The sequence below is a fragment of the Geotrypetes seraphini genome, chromosome 5 (assembly GCF_902459505.1).
Source record: "Geotrypetes seraphini chromosome 5, aGeoSer1.1, whole genome shotgun sequence".
NCBI classification, from domain to species: Eukaryota; Metazoa; Chordata; class Amphibia; order Gymnophiona; family Dermophiidae; genus Geotrypetes; species Geotrypetes seraphini.
In genome coordinates, this window is record NC_047088.1 from 224,120,296 (window position 1) to 224,145,531 (window position 25,236).

Genomic DNA, 25,236 nt, shown 5'->3' on the forward strand with positions numbered 1-25,236 from the left:
GTGGATCTCTAATTAGAAAACAAAGGATGTAAATTAAAAAGCTAGGGCCGATACTGGCGGACTTGCACGGTCTGTGTCCCATATGTGGTAATTTGGTGTAGGATGGGCAGGGGAGGGCATCAATGGGATCTCCACTAACTTGGAACATGCAGATGTTACAGGCCAAATTTTATGGTAGATATCCTGCAAACAGGATGGTTAGATAGGCTGGAGTGAGCTTGGATGGCAACTTCAGCATGTGGAACCTAGGACAATATCAGGTAGACTTTACAGTTTAGGACCCAGAAATATCAATGAAGAGATAAGTTAATTTAATCATGTATTTTTATATTTAAATATTTTTTATTAAGCACTGGGCGGATACAGAGCCTCTACATATTTCAGACCATGCACCTGTATGGTTTACTTACACAGGGGATTGGGATACATTAGGTAGGCATTATTGGAGGCTGAATGAATTTCTATTGGAGAATTCTTTAGTAGAGGGAGAGATTAGGGAGGGGTACCATTATTTCCTATCTGGTTTCTAAAGATACTGGGGACGTTAAAGATGGTCTGCTGTGGGATGCTTTAAAGGTGGTGGTCAGGGGAGTGTTAATTAAATGGGGAGCTGGTAAGAAAAGGGATAGGGCACAACGGTCATTGCCCTTTTTGTCCTCTTGTGTCTAGTTGGTTAATTTATTTGTGTACATTCCCCTTGTTATGTTTTTTTATCTAATATAATAAAAGCCTAAGCCGCGCATTCGCACTCTTAACTGCATGCTCCCGTTTTCCGTGCGCTGTAGGTCCCCGCAGGTAGGCGTGCACATGCGCAGCTTAGGGTTTTACTGGTTTCAGGCAGCATGGAGGCTGTAAGCCGCCGCGGCTGTCGGCGCCTGCAGGCCACGGCAACTGTCGGCGCCTGCAGGCCGCAGCGGCTGTTGGCGGAGGGCAGAAAGCATATGATGCACTGGGGCGGGGCCTAAGGCCCGCAGTTCGTCAGAGGAGCAAGAGGGACTGAGCACCCCTCATGCTCCCAACTTTTAGAGGTATGGGGAGGGGGAGGGGAGAGGAAGTGGGGGTCCACGTCCAGTGGCAGGAGGGAGTGGGCATCCCTCCTGTGTTGGTTTTTTTTGGGGGGGAGGAAAGGAGTTGGCCTGATGGCAGGAGGGAGTAGGCATTCCTTCTGCCATTTTTGGGGGTTCAGGGAGGGGGGAAGGAAGGGCGCGCTTTGTCGGGGGAGGCTTTTTTTTTGAAGGGAGGCCTATTGCTGGACGGGGGAGCAGGAAAGAGGTGCTGATGGACAGGGGAAGAGATGGGGGGAGAAAAAGGAAGTAAGGCTTACTGCTGGAAAGGGGGACAGGAAAGAGGTGCTGCTAGACAGGGGGGAGATTAAAAAAAGGGAGAAGGGCTGCTGCTGGATAAGAGGAGCAGTGAAGGGGTGGTGGTGGACACAGGGAAGGGAAAAGGAAGGGAGAATGGGTGGACAGCCGAGGAAAAAGAAAGACAGAAAGAAATACAGAAAGCGGCTAAGGAGAGAGAGAGAAAGAAATAAAGACAGACACACACACATATATTCTAGCACCTGCTAATGTAACGGGCTATAAGACTAGTTTTAAATATTGCCCACTGTTTTTATTTATTGTACACTGCTTTGATTTGACTTTTTTGTTAAAAATGGTGGTATATCAAATAAAATAACTGTAACTGTTATGTAAACAATTGTTAGACCTTGAACTTCAACAAAAAGACACTGTCGATTCCCAGATTGGTTTAAAGTTTCAGCAGGTACATGCAGAGCTTTATTCACTTCAGCTGGAGGAGCTGGAATATATGAGAGCTCAATTAAAACAGTCTTTGAATATGGGAATAAGTCCAGTGCAATGTTGGCTAGATTTCTTAGAGCCCAGAGGAACCAGCACATCATACAGAAAATTAGACGACACAGGACAGGTGTTTTATACTGATAGGGACATACAAAAGACTTTTATGCACTACTATGAGCAACTTTATCAAAAGGATAGGAGGGTCCCAGGATAGCTATCAAGAATTTTTTACATGCTCTACAACTTCCTAAAGTGGCATCAGAGGAATGTGATATTTTAAATGCACTAGTGACAATGGGGGAGGTTAAGGGCATTATTACTACGGCATTAAAGCAGGGGAAATCCCCAGGGTATAAAGGGAAAATTTAGATAAAGTATGAAGTGGCGCTGACCCCTTATTCGAGAGAATGGCAAATACGGTGAGGGAGGGTAGATCATTTCCGGAGACTATGGGGGAAGCAGGAATTACAGTATTATTGAAGCCAGGGAAGGATCCCTTAGGGTGTAGGAGACTTATAGGCTGAATGTTGATTCAGAGATTATAGCCAAGGTTTCAGCATTGCAGTTAGGGAAGGTGTTGCCAGGGACTTATCCATGTTGACCAGTCTGGCTTTATAAAAAGGTAACCGTGGAAGATAATATTCATTGGGTATTAAGTAAAAAACTTGTATTGCTAAATCTTGTACTGTAACTGTGACAATTCTAACCTGTAAAGTATATATTACTAATACAGGTATTAGATACCTAGTATGTGTCGTGTTAGGCCAAAATCTTGTACAAAAAAAAAATTGTACTATAACAATGGTAAATGTAATCTGTTAACCTGAAACTGTCCTGAGCTCCTTGGGGACAACAGGATAGAAAATTAATTAAATAAATAAATATTACATTTACTCTGGAACTTCCAGCAGGCTCGTGATAAGATTGCTTTGTTAGCTATTGACGCAGAAAAAGGCATTTGATGAGGTCAGTTGGGAGTTCCTGTGGGCCGTCATGGATAAGTTGGACTTAGGGGAAATATTTTGTTCTAGTGTAAAAGTCCTGTATGTTTCCCCAGAGTATCTAGTATGTGGATTTTTTCCCCATTAAACTAGGCATTCAGCAGGGTTGCTCCCTCTCACCTTTACTTTTTGCACTGTACAGTATATAGAACCATTAGCAGCATATGTTCGGGACCAACCAAATATTCAGGGAATTCAGTTGGGGGCAGTGGATAATAAAATAACACTTTTTGCAGATGATATTTTGTTATATGTCCAGGACCCAGATAGGTCCCTGGTGATGTTGCTGAGGGTATTTAATGATTTTGGGACTTTGACTGAATTTAAGATAAACTTAATTGGAGGCTTACTGTAAGAAAATATAACTCTGAGCTGAGGAAAGCAAGAAAAAATTATTATGGAGGTAAAATTGCTAATTCTAATCATCAAAGTAGTATTTTATTTAGACTCTGGCACAAACTGATCAATTATGATCATATATCTTCTCATGCTTTACTAACCACAGCAGACTCTCTTCCTTCTTTTTTTCGAAGATAAAATTGTTACTATTAGGAATTCTTTTTCTGCAGTGAACCTTGGCCTCTTTTTAAGGGATTCTAAGGATAATTCTATGTTGATGCCAGCTGATCGCTTCTGGTATTCATTTAACTCAGTAGCTGAATCTCAAGTCTCAAAACTTTGTGCAAAATTGATGAGATGTAGTTGTATTCTTGATCCTTTTCCCTCCTATCTTTTTGCCAATATTCCAACTCAGGCAATCAGTTGGCTGACTATATTATTAAATTACACTTTGGAAACAGGATTTTTCTCACATGACATGGGTATAATAAGTCTTACTCCCTCTCTGAAAAAATCAGATCTCAATCCAACAGTTACCTCCCTTTATAGACCGATTGCTAATATATACCTCTTTTAACTAAACTTATGGAATCAATTGTTGCCACTCAACTCTCATTATCTGGAGAAATTTTCTATTCTTTTGCTTTTTCAGCATGGGTTCCGCCCAAATTTCAGTACAGAAACTCTTCTGGTTTCACTTTTTTCTAAGATTTAACAGCTACAGTCTAGTAAGAAGTATGCTATCTTACTTTAGTATGATCTCTCTGCAGTTAATCACAATATTCTGCATTTCAGAAATCAGCCTTGATCAAATTGTTCTAGACTGGTTTGACAAATTTCTATCTTCTCGCTCTTACTCAGTCAATATGAAAGGTTCCAATTCAAAATCGTGGAGAGCTCTCTGTGGTGTCCCCCAGGGCTCTCCATTGTCTCCAATCTTATTTAACATCTACATGAGTTCATTGAAACATTATGATTTCAATACCCGATAAACTTTACTAACATATGCTAATACTATTTTCATATTACTTGAGGTTGATCTACATCTCGATAATTTGATACCCAATATTAACCATTGTATTTCCAAACTTCAGTCCTGGGCGACAATGATACAGATGAAATTAAATGCTGCCAAGACTAACCTAACCCCCTCTTCTACTAAACTGCGCTAGCGGTTTTTAGCGCGGGGAACCACGCTGAATGGCCCACACTGCTCCCAACGCTCATAGAGTTCTTATGAGCGTCGGCAGCAACGTGGGTCATTCAGCATGGCTCCCCATGCTAAAACTGCTAGTGCGGTTTAGTAGAAGAGGCCCTAAGCTTTTATGGCTTGGCTCAAATTTAGATTCTCTCCCTTCTGCTGTGATCTTAGACTCAGGAGAATCTTTGAAAATTGAGTTTTCCTCATTAATACTGGGTATTGTTATTGATTCTTCACTTACATTTAAGGACCAACTAAACTCGCTTATTAAAAAGTGTTTTTTCAGCCTCTGTGCTCTGAGAAGAGTGAGAGCAATTTTTCCACCAACAACACTTCTCTGTATTGGTTCAATCAATTATTTTGTTAAGGCTGGATTACTGCAATTCAGTGTAATTGGGTCTTTCAAAGGTCAGTCTGCAGAGACTTCAATTAATACAGAACACTGCAGCTAAACTTATTTTCAGTAAGAATAAATTTGATCACGTAATCCCTCTGCTTAAGGAATTACATTGGCTTCCAGTGTATCTCAGAATTTAATTTAAGTGCATTTGTATTGCATTTAAGATCCTACTTGGCATTTTTGCCACTTTGATCCCTCTAGACTGGAATGTTCATAGTTCTCATCTTGCCAGAAGTTCTCAAAAATTAAAACTTACATTTCCCTCTCTCAGTGGTAAAAACAGAATCTTTAAGAGATTTAGTTATTTTTTTGCTTTTAAATTAACCAAATTCTGGAATGCTTTACCACTTACATTAACTATTTCAGTCTACTCTTCCTTGTCAAATTTATGTATCATGTTTTACATTATTGTTAACCAAGTCGAGCTCCTCTTGGTTGATGACTCGGTCTATAAAATTAAGTTTAGTTTAGTTTAAGGTCAACATGGATAAGTCTGAGCTTTTAGGAGTCACAACTTACAGAAGAGGAGATTGGTTCGTTCTTTTCCCTTTAAATAGGCCAAATGGGTTATAAGATATTTAAGGATACAATTTCCCAGGAACCTGGATCAGCTGTACAAGCTTAATTATTCTCATATAGTTCACCAGGTTCGATTAGACCTTCAAAAATAAAATGGGCTCTGGCTTTCTTGGTGGCGGTGGATAGCAACTTTAAAAATAAATAAAATAAATATCCTACCGCGCCTCTTATTTTTATTTCAAACTTTACCTATACGGGTCCCTAGGAGAGTTTCAACTCTTGCATGGTGAATTTCTCAGGTTTATTTGGCAAGGGAAATCCCAGAGGTTGGCTCTGAGACTCTTATGGGGGACTCGGGAAGAGGGAGGCAGAGTATCCCTAACTTGATCTGATATTATTAGGCTGCTCGGCTTCACATTATGTTGGACTGGACTACAGCAAAGTCAAAAGCAGGAGTTTAGATTGAGTAGCTTCTTATTGGCTGAAATACTGGCTATGGACTTCCACTGAAAGATAGACTGAAGGGAATACCTAATCATTTTCTAAGGCATTTATTGCAGCTTTGGCACGAGCAATGGGAGGGTCGGGTTTCCATCTAGCATTTCTTAGGGGAGAGCCACGATTCGAAGCGAGATAACTCAGAAGTACATTTGTGAAATGGGAACAATTAGGGATTAGAACATTTAAAGACTTATTTCAGGGGAATAGGAGTATTTCATTTTCAGAGTTAAGGGACAACTATGACCTTCCTATGGGGAACTTTCTGATGCATATGCAGGTCCAACACTTTATATTTAATCGGGGTTGGGAGCGACATCCTCCAGTGCCTCATGAACATGTTGAAAACCTTTGGCTGTTACTTGGGAGGGTTACTCGTCCTATTTCCATTACTTATAACTAATTACGAGGGGCTGATCAAAGACTATTCCTATAACGATAAGTGGGAACAAGATCAGTGTAGTACCTTTTCTGGGGGTGAATGGAATGGAGTACAGTCTGTGCTGAAATTCAGCATGCATCTGCCTGTGTTGATTCAAGACAATGATAAAGTGCTTACTAGGTGGTATAAGATATCAGTCCATTTAAAATCTATGTTTCCTACTGTTTTCAGTCTGTATTGGAGAACAGTCTGTGCTGAAATTCAGCATGCATCTGCCTGTGTTGATTCAAGACAATGATAAAGTGCTTACTAGGTGGTATAAGATATCAGTCCATTTAAAATCTATGTTTCCTACTGTTTTCAGTCTGTATTGGAGATGTGGGATGGAGGAGGGTATATTTTTACATATTTGATGGGATGTTTAGATCTTTATCAATTCTGGAAGGTGGTGGTAACTTATCTTACAGTTTTGTTGCAAGCACCTGTGCCTACTACACCCCTCATTGCTGTCTTTTAGGCCTTTATAATGAGGGACTGTTTAAGTAGCAATGCTGGTTATTAAGGATGGGCCTGGCAGCTGCAAAATGCTTAATTGCATAGCATTGGAAGAGCTGGGTACCACCTACCTGGGATGCATGGATGACTCGACTACAGGAGCACTTCTGTCTGGAATTGGGAGTAGCAAAAACTAAGGGCTGGTTTATGAACCAACAAGGGACTTGGAACATTACTATAGGCAAACTTCAGATTAAGAGCCATAAAGGGGCCTGATAAATGAAAGAGACTGAGGGGGGATCCATGTGAAAAATGTAGTGTCCTGCAGAAACAAAGGGGTACTTCCTGTATTGCTGATTATAGGTTGGGGAAGGTTACTAGGGAGAGGGAGTTTTGGGATGTGGGGAAGATGCTAAACCGGATGGGTTTGGAGAGGGGGAGATTTGGATATTGACTTTACTGGTTTGCTTGAGAACTGAACTGTAATGGAATTTCAGATATGGTTATTATGTTACAGTTATACCTTGTAATACTTTCTATAAACTTTCATAAAAATTCAATGTGCAAAAGAAATATGAATAACCTATTAAACTGGAGATAGTTTATGTCACAACCATTTCATAATTATCTATGTATTTCTAATAGTATAACTAAATTAATAAATTTTTGATATAACTGTAAAACTAATCTGAAAAGTTATTAAAAAAAAAAATGAAATGTTCATCTGGTTATAAACTGGAAGATTAGTTCTTACCACGATAATCTTTCCAGTAGAAAAGCACATGAGTTCTGAACCTATGGGTAATGTATCTTCACCCACGAGGGTTGCAGAAGGTATCATCTTACATTTTCAACTCCATCTTCCTTGGCTGGATCTGCCTGGATCTAGCAAGAGGCTACACTCCCACCAAAGCTGTCTCCACTGGCAAAGCAGGAGAAACTGCAAGCAATTATTTTTTTTGTTTTTAGTTAGGAGGGAGCCTCAAAAAGATGTCGGCCAGTTAAGGAGGAGGTATATCCCCAAGGTTCAAGACCAAAGACCCCCTAGGCAACCACCAAGGTAAAAAATACAATGGGAGCCAAATTCAGGAGCATGGAAGAGACCATCCATCTGCCTACTGGAGATATACTGGAGAGGTGCGGAGCATGTCATCCAGAGTTCTAGCTCACAACTCTGCTGTTCTCTATCTCCGCCTGCTGATCCCCACATACTAGACTTTGTATCCACCAGTCTTACTTCAAGCACTGTTCCCAAACTCTGGAAAGAGGCGATCATCTACCCCTCTATCAAAGACTTCAAAATCAGTGCATCTGAAGTATCTAACTATCGTCCAATCTCTAATATCCTCTTTCTAGCTAAAATCACCAAAAAGATTGTTTTTTCCCCAACTTTCAGACTTTGTTGAAAGCATGAATGTTCTACACCAAACCAAACTGGCTTTAGAAAACATCACTCCATGGAACTTTCATTAATAGGTCTTACTACCAATATCTTATACAACCTTGACCATTACAAATCTGTTGTACTAATTTCTCTGGATTTTTTCATCAGCATTTGATACCATAGACCAGGAGTCTCAAAGTCCTTCCTTGAGGGCCACAATCCAGTCGAGTTTTCAGGATTTCCCCAATGAATATGCGTGAGATCTATTTGCATTGCACTGTTTTCAATGCATATTCATTGGGGAAATCCTGAAAACCCGAATGGATTGCAGCCATCAAGAAGGGACTTTGAGATCCCTGCCATAGACCATCAACTTCTTATTAACCAACTCCAAGAAATTGGCACATCAGATCAGGTCTTAGACTGGTTCATCTCTTACTTTAAAGATCACACATCAAAAGTATCATTTAACAACCTCACTACAGACACATTTCCTAATAACTTTGGTATACCTCAAGGCTCTATTCTGTCCCCTCTTCTTTTCAACATTTTCATGGCCCCTCTGGGCAGTCTGTCGGCTTTACTGTCTTTGTGCATGTCGATGACATACAATTAACACACCTGATTGATTTCACTAATCTTGATGATATTCTTACTATCAACAAAAAATTGGAAAAAATAAGCAACTGACTCTACTCTAATATGCTCTCTCTCAATGTAAACAAGTCCAAATCTATGATCTTCCCAATCAGGTGAGGTCAATCACTACTTTCACCCATAGAATTTAGATCTATTCCAGTTCGGTCAGTTAAAACCATAAAGCTTTTGAGAATTATTCTAGACGAGAAACTTACATTTCATGATCACATCAGTTCAGTCATAAGGAAATGTTTTCACCACCTCTGAATGATTCGTTCTCTTGCAAAATTTCTAGATCAAGCTTCGCTTAACATTCTCACTCATTCTTTAGTAATCTCTTGCTTAGACTATGGCAACACCCTATTTAAGGGAATTACAAAAAAGGAAATTTGACGCCTTCAGATTAACCAGAACACTGCTGTCAAAATTATCTTTAACGCAAAAAAATTTGACCATGTAACACCTCTGATGGTCAAAGCACATTGGTTGCCCATCCCCCATCATCTCACCTATAAAATACTGCCGTTAACCTTCAAAACTAGACAAGCAGGGCAGCCTGAATTCATTAATAGACTTATAATACCCCTCACTTCCCACCGTACTCTCCGGTCATCTAATCATAAGTGTCAGCCCTGCCTTAACTTGCTGGCCTAACTCAGTGTTCTTCAACCTTTTTATACCCGTGGACCGGCAGAAATAAAAGAATTATTTTGTGGACCGGCAAACTATTAAGACTGAAATTTAAAAAAACCATTCCCGCCCCGTCTCCGCGAGCTCGGTCCCCGCAAACCATCTGATCCCATCTGCACAAGCCGCAGTTATGATTTTATATTGAACGTATTTTATTAAAGTATAAAAAGAAACAATATTCTGAACTGTGATTTTATAAATACAAATATACAGAGCAAGGACCAGCAAAACCCCTGTCTCCCCTCCCCTTCACATATATCCCCTCTACTATCAAGAAAACTGAACAAGCCAAGTTATTATAGAATGCTACACAGAAATATCACTCTAACAGAATACTGCAGTCCCCAGTTATGTCTCTAGCAGGATATATATTTCAAATCTGATATATTCTAATGACAAAATAGAAATAAAATTATTTTTTTCTACCTTTTATTGTCTCTGGTTTCCGCTTTCATCTTCTTTTCACTCTTTTCCTTTCAGCTTCTGCCCTGTCTCTTCAATCCAGCATCTGCGTATTCCATCCACTGTCTGCCCTCTCCCCCTTCCATATGTATCTGACTTATTTATATGCCCCTCTCCCCTGTCCATCCAGCCTATGCCTCCTCTCTCCTTTTTACATCATTCATTCCAGCTTCACTGCTTTCTTCATTTTTATCTCTCCTACACCAGATCTAGCATCTTTATCCCTCTCTCATTTCTCTGCTGACCCCCTTTCTAGCATCAATCTCTCTCTACTTTCTCATTCCTCTCTCTCCCCTTTCCCTCATCTGATCTCTCCATTCCACCCTGACCCCCTTCCCCTCCTGTAATCTCGCTGCCAGCTGTTTCCTTTTTTCCTTCTCCCTTCCCTCCTCCCCCATCCAACAGTAATTCTCTTCCCATCCCTTTCCTTCCTCCCCTCCCAGCAGCATCTCTCCTTCTACCTCCCTCCAGGTCCAGTAGCAGCTCTCCCTTTATCCAGCAGCTTCCCAGCCTCCTACAGTGGCTTCCTCCCCTTCCAGCAGCTCTCAGTACTTGCCTGCAGCAGTGATTTACTTAGGCAGCCGTTGCCGCCTCTGAGGAAAGAGGAAGTTGCCTGTGAATCACTGCCCTGGCAAGTAGGAGAGCTGCTGGGAGGGGAGACAGCCATTGTCGAAGGCTCCCCAGGTTCTTACTCGCACACGCTGACCATCTCCCTTGTACCTGCAGCTCTCTCCCTTCCACTTGAACCTTCCCTGCAGCCCTCTTCAGCAACTTGGCAGGGGTGGCGATCAAGACAGGCTGCCGACGTTGGGACCTTCACTCTCTGAGTCCCGCCTATTTTGTTTCAACTTCCTGTTTCCGAACAGGCAAGACTCACAGAGGGAAGGCCCCGAAGTTGGCAGCCTGTCTTGATCGCCTGAGGCTGGGAGGAACAGCAGTCATCAGGAACCGCAGTTGGGAGGAAATTTAACTGCTGACTCGATCTTGCTGGCCCTGTGCGGACTAGAGAGTTGAGCGGGGACAGAAATCCCACCCGTCCCCACCCGTCCCCGCCAAAGTCCCACCCGTCCCCACCCGTCCCCGTGAGGACTCCCACCCGTCCCCACCCGTCCCCACGAGGAATCCCTCCGTCCCCACCCGTCCCCGCGAGGAATCCCTCCGTCCCCGCCCGTCCCCGCGAGGAATCCCCTACGTCCCCGCCCATCCCTATAAACTACAGAAATAGTTATTTCATTTAATTATGCTACTGAATTAAAGGCTCTGGTAGAAACCCATTTAAAAATAAGCAAAAAGACTTTATTAATTTGGAAATATTAATTGGGAAGAATATATACTTTGTAAACGGGTTTCTACCAGAGCCTCTAATGTTTATAAATTTTTATCAACACAACTAATATACTACTTTATCCTTAAGCAAAAAAAAAAAAAAAAGAATTTTTTTCCTACCTTTGTTGCCTGGTTTCTGCTTTCTTCATATTCTCATTCAATTCCTTCCATCCACTGCCTCTCTTCTCTCTGTGTCTTCCATTTGCTCTGTTACTGTGCCTCTCCCTTTCTCCCCCCTCCCAAATTGGTCTGGCACCCATCTTTTTCCCTCCACTCCCCCCATAGTCTGGCACCTCTGTCTTCTTCCCTGCCAGGGTCTTCTCCCCATTCCCTCTTCCCCATTTCCTTCCAGTGTCCTTCTCCCCCACCATCTTCCCCATGTCCTGTCAGGCAGCATCCTTCTCCCCCCTCTGCCTTCCCCATGTCCTTTCAGCGTCCTTCTCCCCCCTCTGTCTTCCCCATATCCTTTCAGCGGCCTTCTCCCCCCCCTGTTTTCCCCATTTCCTTTCAGTGGCATTCTCCACCCCTTTGTCTTCCCCAGTGCTTTCAGGGTCCTTCACCCCCCTCTGCCTTCCCCATGTCCTTTCAGCGTCCTTCTCCCCCCTCTGTCTTCCCCATGTCCTTTCAGCGGCCTTCTCCCCCCCCCTGTTTTCCCCATTTCCTTTCAGTGGCCTTCTCCACCCCTTTGTCTTCCCCAGTGCTTTCAGGGTCCTTCACCCCCCTCTGCCTTCCCCATGTCCTTTCAGCGTCCTTCTCCCCCCTCTGTCTTCCCCATGTCCTTTCAGTGGCCTTCTCCCCCCTCTGTCTTCCCCATATCCTTTCAGCGGCCTTCTCCCCCCCTGTTTTCCCTATTTCCTTTCAGTGGCATTCTCCACCCCTTTGTCTTCCCCAGTGCTTTCAGGGTCCTTCACCCCCCTCTGCCTTCCCCATGTCCTTTCAGCGTCCTTCTCCCCCCTCTGTCTTCCCCATGTCCTTTCAGCGGCCTTCTCCCCCCCCCCCCCTGTTTTCCCCATTTCCTTTCAGTGGCCTTCTCCACCCCTGTTTTCCCCATGTCCTTTCAGTGGCATTCTCCACCCCTTTGTCTTCCCCAGTGCTTTCAGGGTCCTTCACCCCATCTGTCTTCCACATGTGCTTTCAGCATCCTTCCTCCCCTCCTCCCGTTTACCCCATGTCCTTTCAGCGTCCTTCTCCACCCCTTTGTCTTCCCCAGTGCTTTCAGCGGCCTTCTCCCCCCTTAAGCGTCTTTTCTTCTCCACTCCACCTTTCCTCCCTCCCTGCCCCTTACCTTTGTGGCGTTTCCGCACCCGACCGACAACAGAACAGGCCCGGTCGGACAAATCTCCCTGTCCTGTAGCCGCGAATCTAAATTACCTTCTTACAGCAGCTGGAGTATTGAAGCTGCTGTAAGAGGTAATTTAGATTCGCGGCTACAGGGCAGGGAGGTTTGTCGGCCGGGCCTGTTGTCGGTCGATCGGGGGACCTGACCGGCTGTGCACATTCTTCGGGGCGGACCGCCCCCTCCCCCCTCTTTCGTTCGCCATTGCCTTCTTCCTACCTGCCCTGCCGCACACAGCCGACCGGAAGTCTTCCTGATGTCAGCGCTGACATCGGAGGAAGGGAGGGCTTTGCTTAAGCCCTCCCTCCGACGTCAGCGCTGACATCGGGAAGACTTCCGGTCGGCTGTGTGCTGCGGCAGGGCAGGTAAGGAGGAGGAGACTCGCGGCTCGAATGCAGTGCACTGCGATCCAACCCCGCAGGAACCCCGCGACCCTCGGAGGCGTCCCCACGGGATCCCCGTGACCCTAGGGGGCGTCCCCATGGGATCCCCGCGACCCTAGGGGGCGTCCCCACGGGATCCCCGTGACCCAAAGGGGGAACCCGCGGGATCCCCGCGGGTCCCGCGGGATTCCCGTCATCCCCGTTCCCGTGCAGCTCTCTAGTGCGGACCGGCAGAAATTTTCTGCGAACCAGCACCGGTCCGCGGACCGGCAGTTGAAGAACAGTGGCCTAACTAATGTCAGCAAAGGCCTATGGGAGATCATATCATTCATGTCTGATTTTAGGGCATATCATTGCAAATAGCATAAATTAAAGGGTAACAAAGGACCTTGATACAGCTAAGAGGTGCGAAGAGGTACTAAGAGGTGTTAAGATGTGTTAATGTTTGATGCTTAAGATGGACAGCTTAAGATATACAATAAGTCCAGGTGCATGAGCTAGCACAGATAGCTAAGATTAATCAGAAACCATTGTCAGAAGCATACTGGAAATTACATTTGACTCCAGTCTGTAAGGGATAGGTTCTCCCTCTATTCTTCTCCAGTCTCTCACACTCACCTTATTCACCATTGTTTCAAACAGTTTACAAAAGATTGGGGTAATTAATTTCAAGAGATTCTATTTTTAGAACAAGCCTCAAATGTATAAATATGGGAGATTAGAACTCCCTGCCCGCCCGCTCTCTCTCTCTCTGCAACATCTCTCTCTGTCTGGAGCATCATCACCTTCTTCTCTGTCTTTTCCTCTGAATTCTGTAAGGCCGGGAAACTGCCTTTTCTCTCTCATTAATTGTAATGCTTAATTGATGTCTCTGTATGAATCTTTCTTTTCTGTAATATTAAGCCTATTTCTGCATAATATATATATTCTCTATGTAATCACTTCTGGCTGTACTTGTCATTTGATTTTACTTCCTACTGAATCTTCTATGAGGGTATTGAACCTGGGACCTGGCAGATTGTATGGTCACTTTAACATTACCCCTCCAAACCTTACATTTGGGAGGCTAAACCTTACAATAATCTGCTAACAATTCCATCACTAAAAATTATCAATAATATGCGCAATAATATTCTCTCTGTTACTGCCCCCATGCTCTGGAATTCAACACCGGCTTACATACGAGAGATTTACACGTTAGATAATTTCAAGACCAGCTTAAAAACAATGCTTTTTAAAGATGCTTTTGCAGTATGACTGTCCTTTTAAGGATACCTAATTGATCACTAGCCCAGTTTCCATGATAATTCTAACAGTTCAGATTAAAATTTTAGCACCCCTTACCTTTCATTTTTTCCTTAATTGTTCTTATCTCTCAATTTATAGTAATTATACCCTTTTCCTTTCGTGTCAATTTGATTTGTGAGACTTTGTCTTTACTGGATATTAATTTTAATGTGTCTATATTACCCTGTTTTGCTTTTTATTGTTGTAAAGCTGCTTTGTAACTTTGAAAATGCTGGATAACAAATTTTTAATAAACTTGAAACTTGAAGGACTTAACCCATGCGTCTGGATTCGTCTAATGCTGATGACAGGTAAGTGACATTACAGGGACAGCCGAAGCTAGCAAGAGAAGCAGGTTGCAGATGCTGCTCACCACCGTTAAAGATCCCCTCCCCCTTACAAAACCATGAAAGCAGTTTTTTGTGCAGGCCGGCACACTGAATGCGACACTCAAGAATTCCTATGAGTGTCAGGGGCAGCGAATTCAGCACATCAGCTTGTGCTAAAAACCGCTTCTGCGGTTCTGTAAAAGGGGGGGTTTAAGAGCTACAGAGAGGAGGAAGGCAGAGAGGAGATATGCCGGAGTTAGAGTATGGTCTAAAGGTGACCACCGTTTACTCAGTAGACAAGTTTGAAATCAGAGCTGCCGGAATACCAGTGGTGTGCCTGTACTTTAATAAATAGTTTTCTGATTTAAAATCAGAGCTGCCGGAAAACCAGTGGTGTGCCTGTGCTTTAATAAATATTTTTCTGATTTATTTTATGGGTCCATGAATTTCCTGATGCGGACTAGTAACTTAGGGCTCCTTTTACGAAGCTGCAGTAGCGGTTTAACGCGCATAATAGCGCGCGCTAAACCGCCGGCCATGCTAGCCACTACCGCCTCCTCTTGAGCAGGCTGTAGTTTTTCAGCTAGCGCAGGGGTTAGCGCGTGATTAAAAGTTGCGTGTGTTAAAGCTGCTACTGCAGCTTCGTAAAAGGAGACCTTAGGGTTGTCCAGGAAAACCTAAACTTGGAAAAACTGTGTGAACTGAAAATTTTCCAATGAATTTGATGCTTGATCAGAAAATAAATTTTAAATCCATCTTTTGGGTCCCTCAAATAAATTGATTACACAAAGCTCCATATTTAAAATTTGGTTGGTTTTGGGGTTTGTTTTTTTTTTTTGCTTAATGCAGCAAATTTCTTGGCTATAACTATGTTTTCACACTCATGATAAATTGATAAAAAGATAATTTTTACTGCTTATTTGCTGGAGGAGTTTACATGTACTATTCCTGGAGGAATTCTGTGCAAAAAAAAAAAAAATTGAACATTCTCCACATTTTATTTCAAATTCCCCTCTCTCCTCCGCTGTAACTTCCTGTTTCCTGTTGCATCAGAGGAGAAGATTGAATAAATGAGCAGCCGCGCGTGCGCGACTTTTTGAATGCGTGCGGCTGGGCAAAAAAGAAAGCCAGCAAACTCAGCATCTAAGGTGAGATGGAGGGAGGGAGCTGACGCAACGCTGCAATCGGGCGGGAGGGGGCTGCTGGACCGCATGATCGCGTGTGTTCCTGGCTCACACTAGGAAGGAGGGAGTGAAAGGGAAAGAGATTCTGGGCCAAGGAGATGAAGAGGGAGAGAAAGAAACCCATAGTAGGAAAGAAAGGGGAGGACAGGCAGGTGAGCCAGATGCTGGAAGCAGGTGGGGGGGGGGAGGAAGAAAGAGGGAAAGAAGCTAGATGGGGTTGAAGAAAAGAGACACATTGGTGTGGAAGAGTAAGAGAGGGGAAATCTGGGCGCAGGAAGGTAACATAAATAGAAGGGAAATTATGTGCATGGGGGCATAGGGACAGAGACATACAGGGGACATACATGCCATGGGGATGGTATATGGACACGGGGGGGGGGGCAATGCCAGATACATAGGGGAGATATTAGAAATGGGGAAAATAGGAACACAGAAGCAAGATTGTTTGGGGACCGAGCTCGCAGGCTCCAGCGGCTTGCATAAATTACATTGTAACGTGCCACGAAAGTAAGAGGGAGGGAGGTAGATAGATAGGCTGCGCGAGAGGAGCTGAAGGGTGGTAGAAAGGAACAGATGGTGAAAGAGGGAGGGAAGGGTGGTGGTAGAAAGGAATAGAATAGACATTGAAGGAGGGTGGAGAGGAACAGACCCTGAAGGGAAATGTGGAAGACAGAGTGGGGAGAAGACGCTGGAAGGGCAGAAGACAGATGCCAGACTATGGGGGGAGCGGAAGGAAGAAGATGGGTGCCAGACCAATTGGGGGGGGGGGGGAGTGAAGGGAGAGGCACAGTAACAGAGCAAATGGAAGACGCAGAGAGAAGACACACAGTGGATGAAAGGAATTGAATGAGAAGATGAGGAAAGCAGAAACCAGACAACAAAGGTAGAAAAAAAAATTATATTTATTTCTTTTTGCTTTAGGATAAAGTAGTATATTAGTTGTGTTGATAAAAATTTATAAACAAAGCCCTACCAGCTGAACATCTCTTTCTCTAGTTCAGCAGCCATAACTTTGATTTATAAGGAAGGAATAAGCTAAATATTACAGTACTGAGGCTTATATGGATGCTACGGGGACTGTGACGGGGCGGTGAATGGGATGGCAGTGACGGGGCGGTGAAGGAGATGGCGGTGACGGTGACGGGGCGATGAAGGGATGGTGGGCCGAGGACGGGGCAGTGACGGGGACAGATTTTTCCCCCCGTATCATTCTCTAATAGACATCATTTGATTCCAGGTGCTGAATTTCTGAACTTCAATTAAAATGGTCCTGAGAGCTTATTATTATGGGGGTTGCTTCATCTAATTGCTTATATTTGTAATACTATATTTTGTGATATTCTGGTAATGAGGTGGTATAATTTGTTTGATTCTGTCTATTGGAATTTAAAATATTTAAATAATAAAGGTCCCCCCTCTTATCAAGCTGCATAGGTTTTCTATCGTAGACTGTTGCAGTAAAAGCTCTGATGCTCATTCGGTTTACGATTTTTTTTAAAAAAAAACATTATGCACCTTGATAAAAGGAGGCCAAAATTCTAAACAATGGTCCTGAGAGCGCAAGCTATGAGACAGTACACATAAAGTCAATAAAAATTAAGAAGCAAAGGCACAGATAAAAACATATCACTTTAAATTTCACAGAATATAGAACTAGAAGTCAATGCAACTGAAATAGAATGGGGAGCACAATGATCAAAACTGATTGTCTAAATATATTTTCTGGTGCAGGATTCTGTACCATTTTAGAGCTTCAGAACAGTATCAGATACCCCAAAATCAATGATTTCCATTATGAGTAATCTTAGCTTATAAAAGATAACACCACAATTTTAGCAACTTGAGATTTAAATGTCAAACCTGACCTGAATCTAATTATCCCTAAATATGTAATTTCAGATCTCACTCCCTCCCTATATACTGATTCTCCATCAAGGATAGAGGAGGAATAGCCCAGCTGCACACCACGCTGCATTCTGATGCTCTGCAGACCTGAGTTTGATTGCTCTTTTGAACTGTATGGGCTTCTGTACAGACCCGCAGCTTAAAGGAATTACCATGGACCAAGGCAGCAGAGGAGCAGAAAGCAGCACAACGTGCAACTGGGCTGTTCCTCTTCTTGCCGCCATGCGAGTGTACATGTATAGAGGGAGGGGAGGGAGGCAGCTGGAAAGTCATCTGTGCTGTAGGGCAAAAAAAGCAGACTGCACAGAATTCTGCTCAGGAAAGGCAGAATTCTGTGTAAATTCTGCATTGCACAATAGTGCAGAATTCCCCCAGGAGTAATATTCAATTTAAAACAACAGTGAATATGGAAAGTGCAGAATTCTGGATGTTTTTCCAGTTGATTCATTATGTTTTCTTAAGTTGCTAGTAAGGCCAAAAGGTAAGGCAATTCTATAACTTGAGGCCAAGATGTAGGCATCAATTCTATTAGAGCATCTAGATACGTCTAAGACATTATAGAATATTAGTACAAAGCTTCATTAGCATGACAAATTATAGGCATACCCACTTATAATGCTTGATATAAAGTTGGCACATGTACACAACCAATAGAATTCTATAATGTGCATGCATCACTTGGTAACATGCTCATGGATCTGCCACACGTACACCCACCCCCTTGCAGTTATGCATTAAGGTACTTTATAGAATAGCTCCTAGCGCTTATGCACCTATATGCCAATTATTGGCACCTCTGATGCATCTAAGTGCCAGCATTCTATAAACTATGTACATACTTGGTGCCAAGTTATAGAATGAGGATAGTGACTCATTAGACTTTCAGTTAAAAAATAAAAGATAATACCATATTTAAAAAATACTCTTGACACTTCTAACCTTTCAACTTGTGATTTTTCTGTCTGTTTTCAACAAGAATGGCCTCATAAGCAAGCATCTGAGTATCTGAAAATGAAGATAATTCAGTCTTATAAAGTAGGGGAAATGATAAAAGAATATTTAAATGCTTCTAGCTAGAAAATTCAACTAGTACAAACATTAAGAAACAGAAGTTACATAGAACTGTTAAAAATATCAAAGCAAGATCTATAAGAACAAGAAAACAAATTTGGTGGAACTAGCTAAAAACTGATCTAATCTGAAAAACAGAGAGATCACTGCAAATGACGTGCTGAAAATGGTCAAATGACACAGGAGTAGTAAAAACTTTTCTACAATCTCAATCACATATGTCATCAGGGCCAGTGCTAGGGTTTCTGGTACTTCCTTGCAAACCATTGGTCAGCATCCCCTCTCCCCATGCAGTCCAGCATCTTTTCTCCCACAAAAGCACAAAAATTTCCTGTGGGCATCCACAATGGGGATATGCGGGTAGGTCTCTGTGAGGTCCAGAGAAGTCAGAAACTCCCCCTGGCTGAATTGACACCATCACAGAACATGGAGTCTGCATGCAAAACTGCTGGACCTGCAAATAAGTGTTCACTCCTTTGAGGTCCAGAATGTGCCTGAAGGTGCCTCCCTTCTTCAAGACCACAAAACAGAATACCTGCCCCTTCAGCGCTGCACTGGTGGCACCAGCTCCACTACTGTAAGCACATAAATGTGCTGAAGAGTGAGATACTACTTCTTGCTTTAAGGTTGAGTCACAGAGGGGAACCATGAAGGCTTTGGACACAGGGCAGGCTAATTCCAAGGAATACCCCTTGGCTACTACACCTCCAGAACCCACTTAACCCAAGAGAGACAGTTTTTCTCCCCCTGGGACCACAGAGTGGCATGATGCACTCTCACTGGGTGGAATGAGTGGCCGGGGCTCCACTACAGGAGTTGGCCATCCCAGACTTGTGGAAACCATGAAAGGAACCCTATTTTATTTTATTTATTCATTCATTTTTATAGCCCATCCTCCCCAGGAGCCCAGAACAGGTTACAAGGATACATACGTAAAGTTTTCAGGAACAGAGATACGTACATTACAGAGTCAATAACATAATACAGGATCAAAACACAAAGCTATAGAATCAATAACTTACAACTTATAGAGAATGTGACTAAGAACACATGCTTTACAGAATCTAAGAATATAAATCATAGTGTCACGAATGGGTATTAACATTTCTGCAGTGAACGGTAGAAGAACTGGTTAGTAGGCTAAGGTGTTCTGAGGTAAGGTACGTTAAAGCAAGGTCTGCCAAAGTTTGAGACCAGAATTGATCCAATCCATGAAAAGAAGCATCGTTACTGCTTTCCGAAAGGTCATAATTTAGGTATGCTATAGGAATATGATCGATTTCGGGCTGTCTCCTGGTGGAGGCTGTTTGCTGGAGGGTTGGAAAGACTGAGTTCCCATTGTGAACAGAGGGACCGCTGAGAGTGGTATATTGGGAGCTTCTTCACTACATAGTCAGATGTCATGTCGTGGAAGTGTTTAAACGCTACTACTATGGTAGTTGTTTAAAGATATTGCGTTGTTGTATTGGGAGCCAGTGGACCTAGATCAGTGCTGGGGAGATATGGTTGAAAGGGCCAAGGTTTTTTTAGGAGTCGCACTGCAGCATTTTGGACTCTTTGTAGACGGTTCTGTTCTTTGGCCGGTAGACCGGTGTAAAGACCTTTCCAATAGTCGAGGCGGAAAAGAACAAAGGCATATAACAATTGGGTGAAATCAGAATCAGTGAAGTAAAAGTGGATGGGCTTTAGTTGCTGTAAGTAGTAGAAGGAGGATACTACCTTGGAGATTTGTGTTGAAAGAGTCAAACCAGCGTCCAGTGTAATGCCCAAGATGGACACTTGGGTCTTGGGGTACCAGAGTGGTGTTGTTCCAGGAGAGGCAGAGCACGAATCTCGGTGAATCCATAAAAGTTCAGTCTTGGATGGGTTCTGTTGAAGTTTGTTGGTTGTCATCCATGCATCCTTACAATGTTACCTTACTCTATATAAACAGTCATGCACTCAAAGCCTTCTTGTTTCTGTTTTTTCGCTGTATGTTCCAGCTCTTCTATTTTGAACTGCACTGAATTGTACTCAAAGACTTCATTGATTTTTTTCGGTGTATGTCCAGCTCTTCTTTATTGTAAACCACCTCAAACTAACTTGGCTTTGGCGGTATATAAACAATAAATTATTATTATTATTATTATTATTAATCTCCAAGAGGCAGGTTTGTAGGGTCTCCAGTTGAGGACTGCGCCTTGTCCAGAGGGGTGTAGAGTTGTATATCATCAGCGAAGGAGTGTATGTTGATTCCATGTTTCTTTGCAATATCAAGGACTGGTCTGACGTAGATGCTGAATAGAAGTAGGGATAAAAGCGCACCTTGGGGTACTCCGTATTTTGCGATTCTTGGTTTAGTATACCAAGTTCGCTAGGACACATAGTTGTCTTTGGTCCAAGAAGGATGAGAATCATATAAAAGTTGTCATTCAGAACACAGCTGGTGAGCATGGCATTCTGGAAGAGGCAGTGGCCAAACCTATCTAAGGTGCGCCATTCTCTACCCATTGGTGCTCTGGCATGTGACCTGGAACTGGAAGACTTCTTAAACACAGATTCCACGAGGAGGGACTGGTACTGAAATTGATAAAATCCAGGAAAGGACTGGACCCTGTAGAATGAGTCAATGTGTCTAGGAGCCACTGAAATGTGTAATGGGGGTCTCCCAATTTTTAAACATAGTCTCATGTAAAAAGATTATGAAAAGGGAGTTTGAGGAGAGCTCTAGGTACCTCATCAAAATCTAGAGCATCAAGTAATGCAGTTTATGGGTCAGGGTCTGACACTAGATTGACTGGGAGAGCTTGACCCCGCTGTTTAAAAAATGTCATAAAAGTTAAACTCTCTGGTGGAGATCTCCTTCTGGAGGATGGTGGAGAAGGGTCTGAAGGAATCTCATTTAAGACTCTGGGACAGATGACTCTGGTTCAGACCCAGCATGCATCGACAGATGTGAGTCCAAATTGCCAGCCCTTGGAGATTTACATGGAGAGGAAGGAGTCATGTTTCACAGTACCTGATGAGTATGGAGCTTATTGGAGCATCGAGAAGAACTTCTTCAACCGCCAGTCTGCAGAAAATTCCTGCCGGTCTGCGCAAGGCCAGCGAGATCAGTGTGCAAAATTCCAGCCGGTCTGTGTAGGGCCAGCGACAGCCTCTGACAGTAGCTTCCTCCCCTCCGCTCCCTTCCCAACAGCTCTCAGTATTTGCCTGCAGCAGCAATTCACTTAGGCAGCCTTGGGGCTTTGCTGAGTCGCAGCCCGCCTCTGATGATGCAACTTCCTCTTGCCTCAGAGGCGGCAGAACCCATCAAAGGACCCAAGGCTGCCTAAGCGAATCGTTGCTGCAGGCAAGTACTGAGAGCTGCTGGAAGTGTAGCAGAAGGAGGGAAGGGGAGAAAGCCACTGTTGGAGGCAGGGAAGCTGCTGGATAAAAGGAGAGCTGCTACTGGACCTGGAGGGAGGTAGGAGAGATGCTGCTGGGAGGGGATGAGGGAAAGGGAAGGGAAGAGTTACTGTTAGATGGGGGAGGAGGTAAGGGAGAAGGGGTACTGCTGGACAGGGGAGGAGGAAAAAAGGAAGGAAACAACTGGCAGGGAGATTAGAGGAGGGGAAGGGGTCAGAGTGGAATGGAGACATCAGATGAGGGAAAGGGGAGAGACAGGAATGAGAAAGTAGAGAGAGACTGATGCTGGGAAGGGTGTCAGCAGAGAAATAAGGAGAGAGTGTCAAAGATGCTAGATCTGGTGTAGGAGAGATAAAAATGAAGAGAGCAGTGAAGCTGGAATGAATCATGTAAAAAGGAGAGAGGGGTGCAGGCTGGATGGAAAGGGGAGAGGGGCGTAGAAAGAAGGCAGATACCATATGGAAGGGGGCAGATAGTGGATGGAAGAGGTAGATGCTGGATTGAAGAGATAGAGAAGGCAGATGCTGGAAGGAAGAGAGTGAAAAGAAGATGAAAGCAGAAACCAGAGACGACAAAAGGTAGAAAAAAATAATTAAATTTCTATTTTGTCAATAGAATATATCAGATTTGAAATATGTATCCTGCTAGAGCTGGTGTTAGACATAACTAGGGACTGCAAAGCCCAAGCAGTGCTTCTTTAGCCTCCAGTTGGCTTAGGGCTCTCTCTCTGACCAGTGGGCAGTTGCCCTAGTTGCACTCCCCTAACACTATTCCTGTCATGTGTGACTGCGGTAGTCTGTTAACAAGATATTTCTGTGTAGCATTCTGTAATAATTTGATTTATTCAGTTTTCTTGATAGTAGAAGGATATATGTGAAGGGGAGGGGAGACAGGGATTTTGTTGATCCTTGCTCTATATTATTTGTGTTTATAACATGACAATTGTACAGAATATTGTTTCTTTTTATACTTTAATAAAATACATTCAATATAAAATCATAACTGAGGCTTTTGCGGATGGGATCAGATGGTTTGTGGAGACCGAGCTCACGGGGACGGGGCGTAAATGGTTTTTTAAAATTTCAGTCTTAGTAGTTTGCCGGTCCACAAAATAATTCATTTATTTCCGCTTGTCCATAGGTATAAAAAGGTTGAAGAACACTGTTCTATGATACTTGCGGTACTGGTCAGTCGAAAAAGATGTAGAGTTTCGGTGCCAGGAATATAGAGATCTTGATTTTGATGAGGAGAATGAGATTTGGTACCATGAGGCCTGGAATGATCATGCTCAGGCTGGGCTGGTACCGAAGGAGGTACATTCAGAGGTGGAAGATGTGTCTGCAGCACAACAGCCAGCCAGCTTCTGAAGCAGCTCCCAAAGTTGGTCCAGTATAGATGGTGCCAGTACCATGTCCACAATAGGGTGTCGAGGCATTGGTGACCTCAATGAAGATGCACGCTTCAGAACTGACACAGCCTGTACCCATGAGGAACGCTGCTTGCATTGACATTTTGACTGCATCAGTAACGCATGGTGTGAAAGGGAAGAATGCTTCTTTGCTTGCGGAGATGATGCGGTATACAAACCTAAGGTTTAGTTTAGTTTAGTTCTCTGGTGGCAGTACCAAGTTCAATGTCAACGGCAGTGTTGATGCCGACATCAGCACCGGTAGAGCAGCAGGATCCAATGCAGATGATACTGACATTGAGGAAGTCCCAAAAAGCCTTTCCTTTTGGAGCCACCGAACCTTTAGAAAATGTGATTGAAGTGCAAGATAGCATGTACAAGAATTTGAGGAAGTTCTTCTTCACCCAGAGAGTGGTGGAAAACTGGAATGCTCTTCCGGAGGCTGTTACAGGGGAAAACACCCTGCAGGTATTCAAGACGAAGTTAGACAAGTTCTTGCTGAACCAGAATGTATGCAGGTAAGGCTAGACTCAGTTAGGGCACTGGTCTTTGATCTAGGGGCCGCTGCGTAAGCGGACTAATGGGCACGATGCACCATTGGTCTGACCCAGCAGCGGCAATTCTTATGAATCCACCCGATGGTCACGGCCAAGGCACTGAATACACTACTTGTGTGAATAAGTGACCATAATGGTCCTGTTGCACCGACTGCACAGCTTAAAACTGCTGGAAGACTGACAACAAAGGAAAAAGAGTTGAAGTGAGGTCAAAAGAAGCAATGTTTACCAATGGTAAAGGTACACGTTCCTTCAAAAATGATTCTATGGCCATCACAGAAAAAAGGGCTGCTGAAGTGCCAAAGGCCCAAAAACGTAATTTTAAGGAAAAAGAAAAAATGAAGCACTAAATATACTTGAAAGAAAAAATAATTGAAGAATGGAAAAAAAAAAAGCACAGGAAGGCATTAAACAAGTGTAAAAAAGTATACGCACTAATGGAGTTTCCAAAAGCACATCTTTGCTCCGTGGAAAATGAACATAAGAACATAAGAAATGCCTACGCCGGATCAGACCCCAGGTCCATCTATTCCGGCGACCCGCACACACGGAGGCCAAGCCAGGTGCTCCCAGTTGGAGACCCTGGTTACCCGTATCCATCAATATGTTTTGCAAGGAGGTATACATCCAACTTACACTTGAAACCCAGAATGGTAGTCTCCGTCACCACCTCATCCGGGAGAGCATTCCAAGCGCCCACCACCCGCTGTGTGAAACAGAACTTCCTGACATTTGTCCTGAGCCTGCTGCCCCTCAGCTTTAGTCCGTGACCTCTTGTCCGTTTCACATTTGACATTGTGAACAACGATGATTCTTGTTCTATTTTGTTGAATCCTTTCAGTATTTTAAAAGTCTCAATCATATCCCCTTGCAGTCTCCTCTTCTCGAGGGTGAACAGTCCCAGTCTTCCTAATCGTTCTTTGTAGCTCAAATTTTCCATACCTTTTACTAGTTTCGTGGCTCGCCTCTGCACCCTTTCCAGCAGGGCTATATCCTTTTTTAGGTAAGGAGACCAGTGTTGGACACAGTACTCCAAGTGTGGTCTGACCATTGCTCTGTAAAGCGGCATTATAACGTCCGCCGATCTACTTGTGATCCCCTTCTTTATCATGCCCAACATTCTGTTTGCTTTCTTTGCCGCTGCCACACATTAAGTCAACAGCTTCTGGTTTCTGTCTATCAGTACCCCCAAGTCTCTTTCTTGTTCAGTTTTGGCCAATGTTACACCTAACATTTTGTATTCATGTT

At 43.5% G+C, this 25,236-nt stretch overlaps 1 protein-coding gene across 5 annotated transcripts in view; it reads right to left on the reverse strand.

Moving 5' to 3' along the window:
* The window catches only part of EPC2 (enhancer of polycomb homolog 2), a 265,601-nt gene that overhangs the window by 102,687 nt on the left and 137,678 nt on the right, over positions 1-25,236 (reverse strand). The window contains exon 1 of one of the 5 annotated variants that reach the window (XM_033945366.1): positions 18,505-18,575. The exons of the other annotated variants lie outside the window; for them this stretch is intronic. Within the exon in view, the coding sequence (XP_033801257.1) occupies positions 18,505-18,562 (58 nt within the window). The 5' untranslated portion in view covers positions 18,563-18,575. Of the gene's footprint in view, positions 1-18,504; positions 18,576-25,236 lie in introns of those variants that run through there. 5 annotated transcript variants of the gene reach the window in all.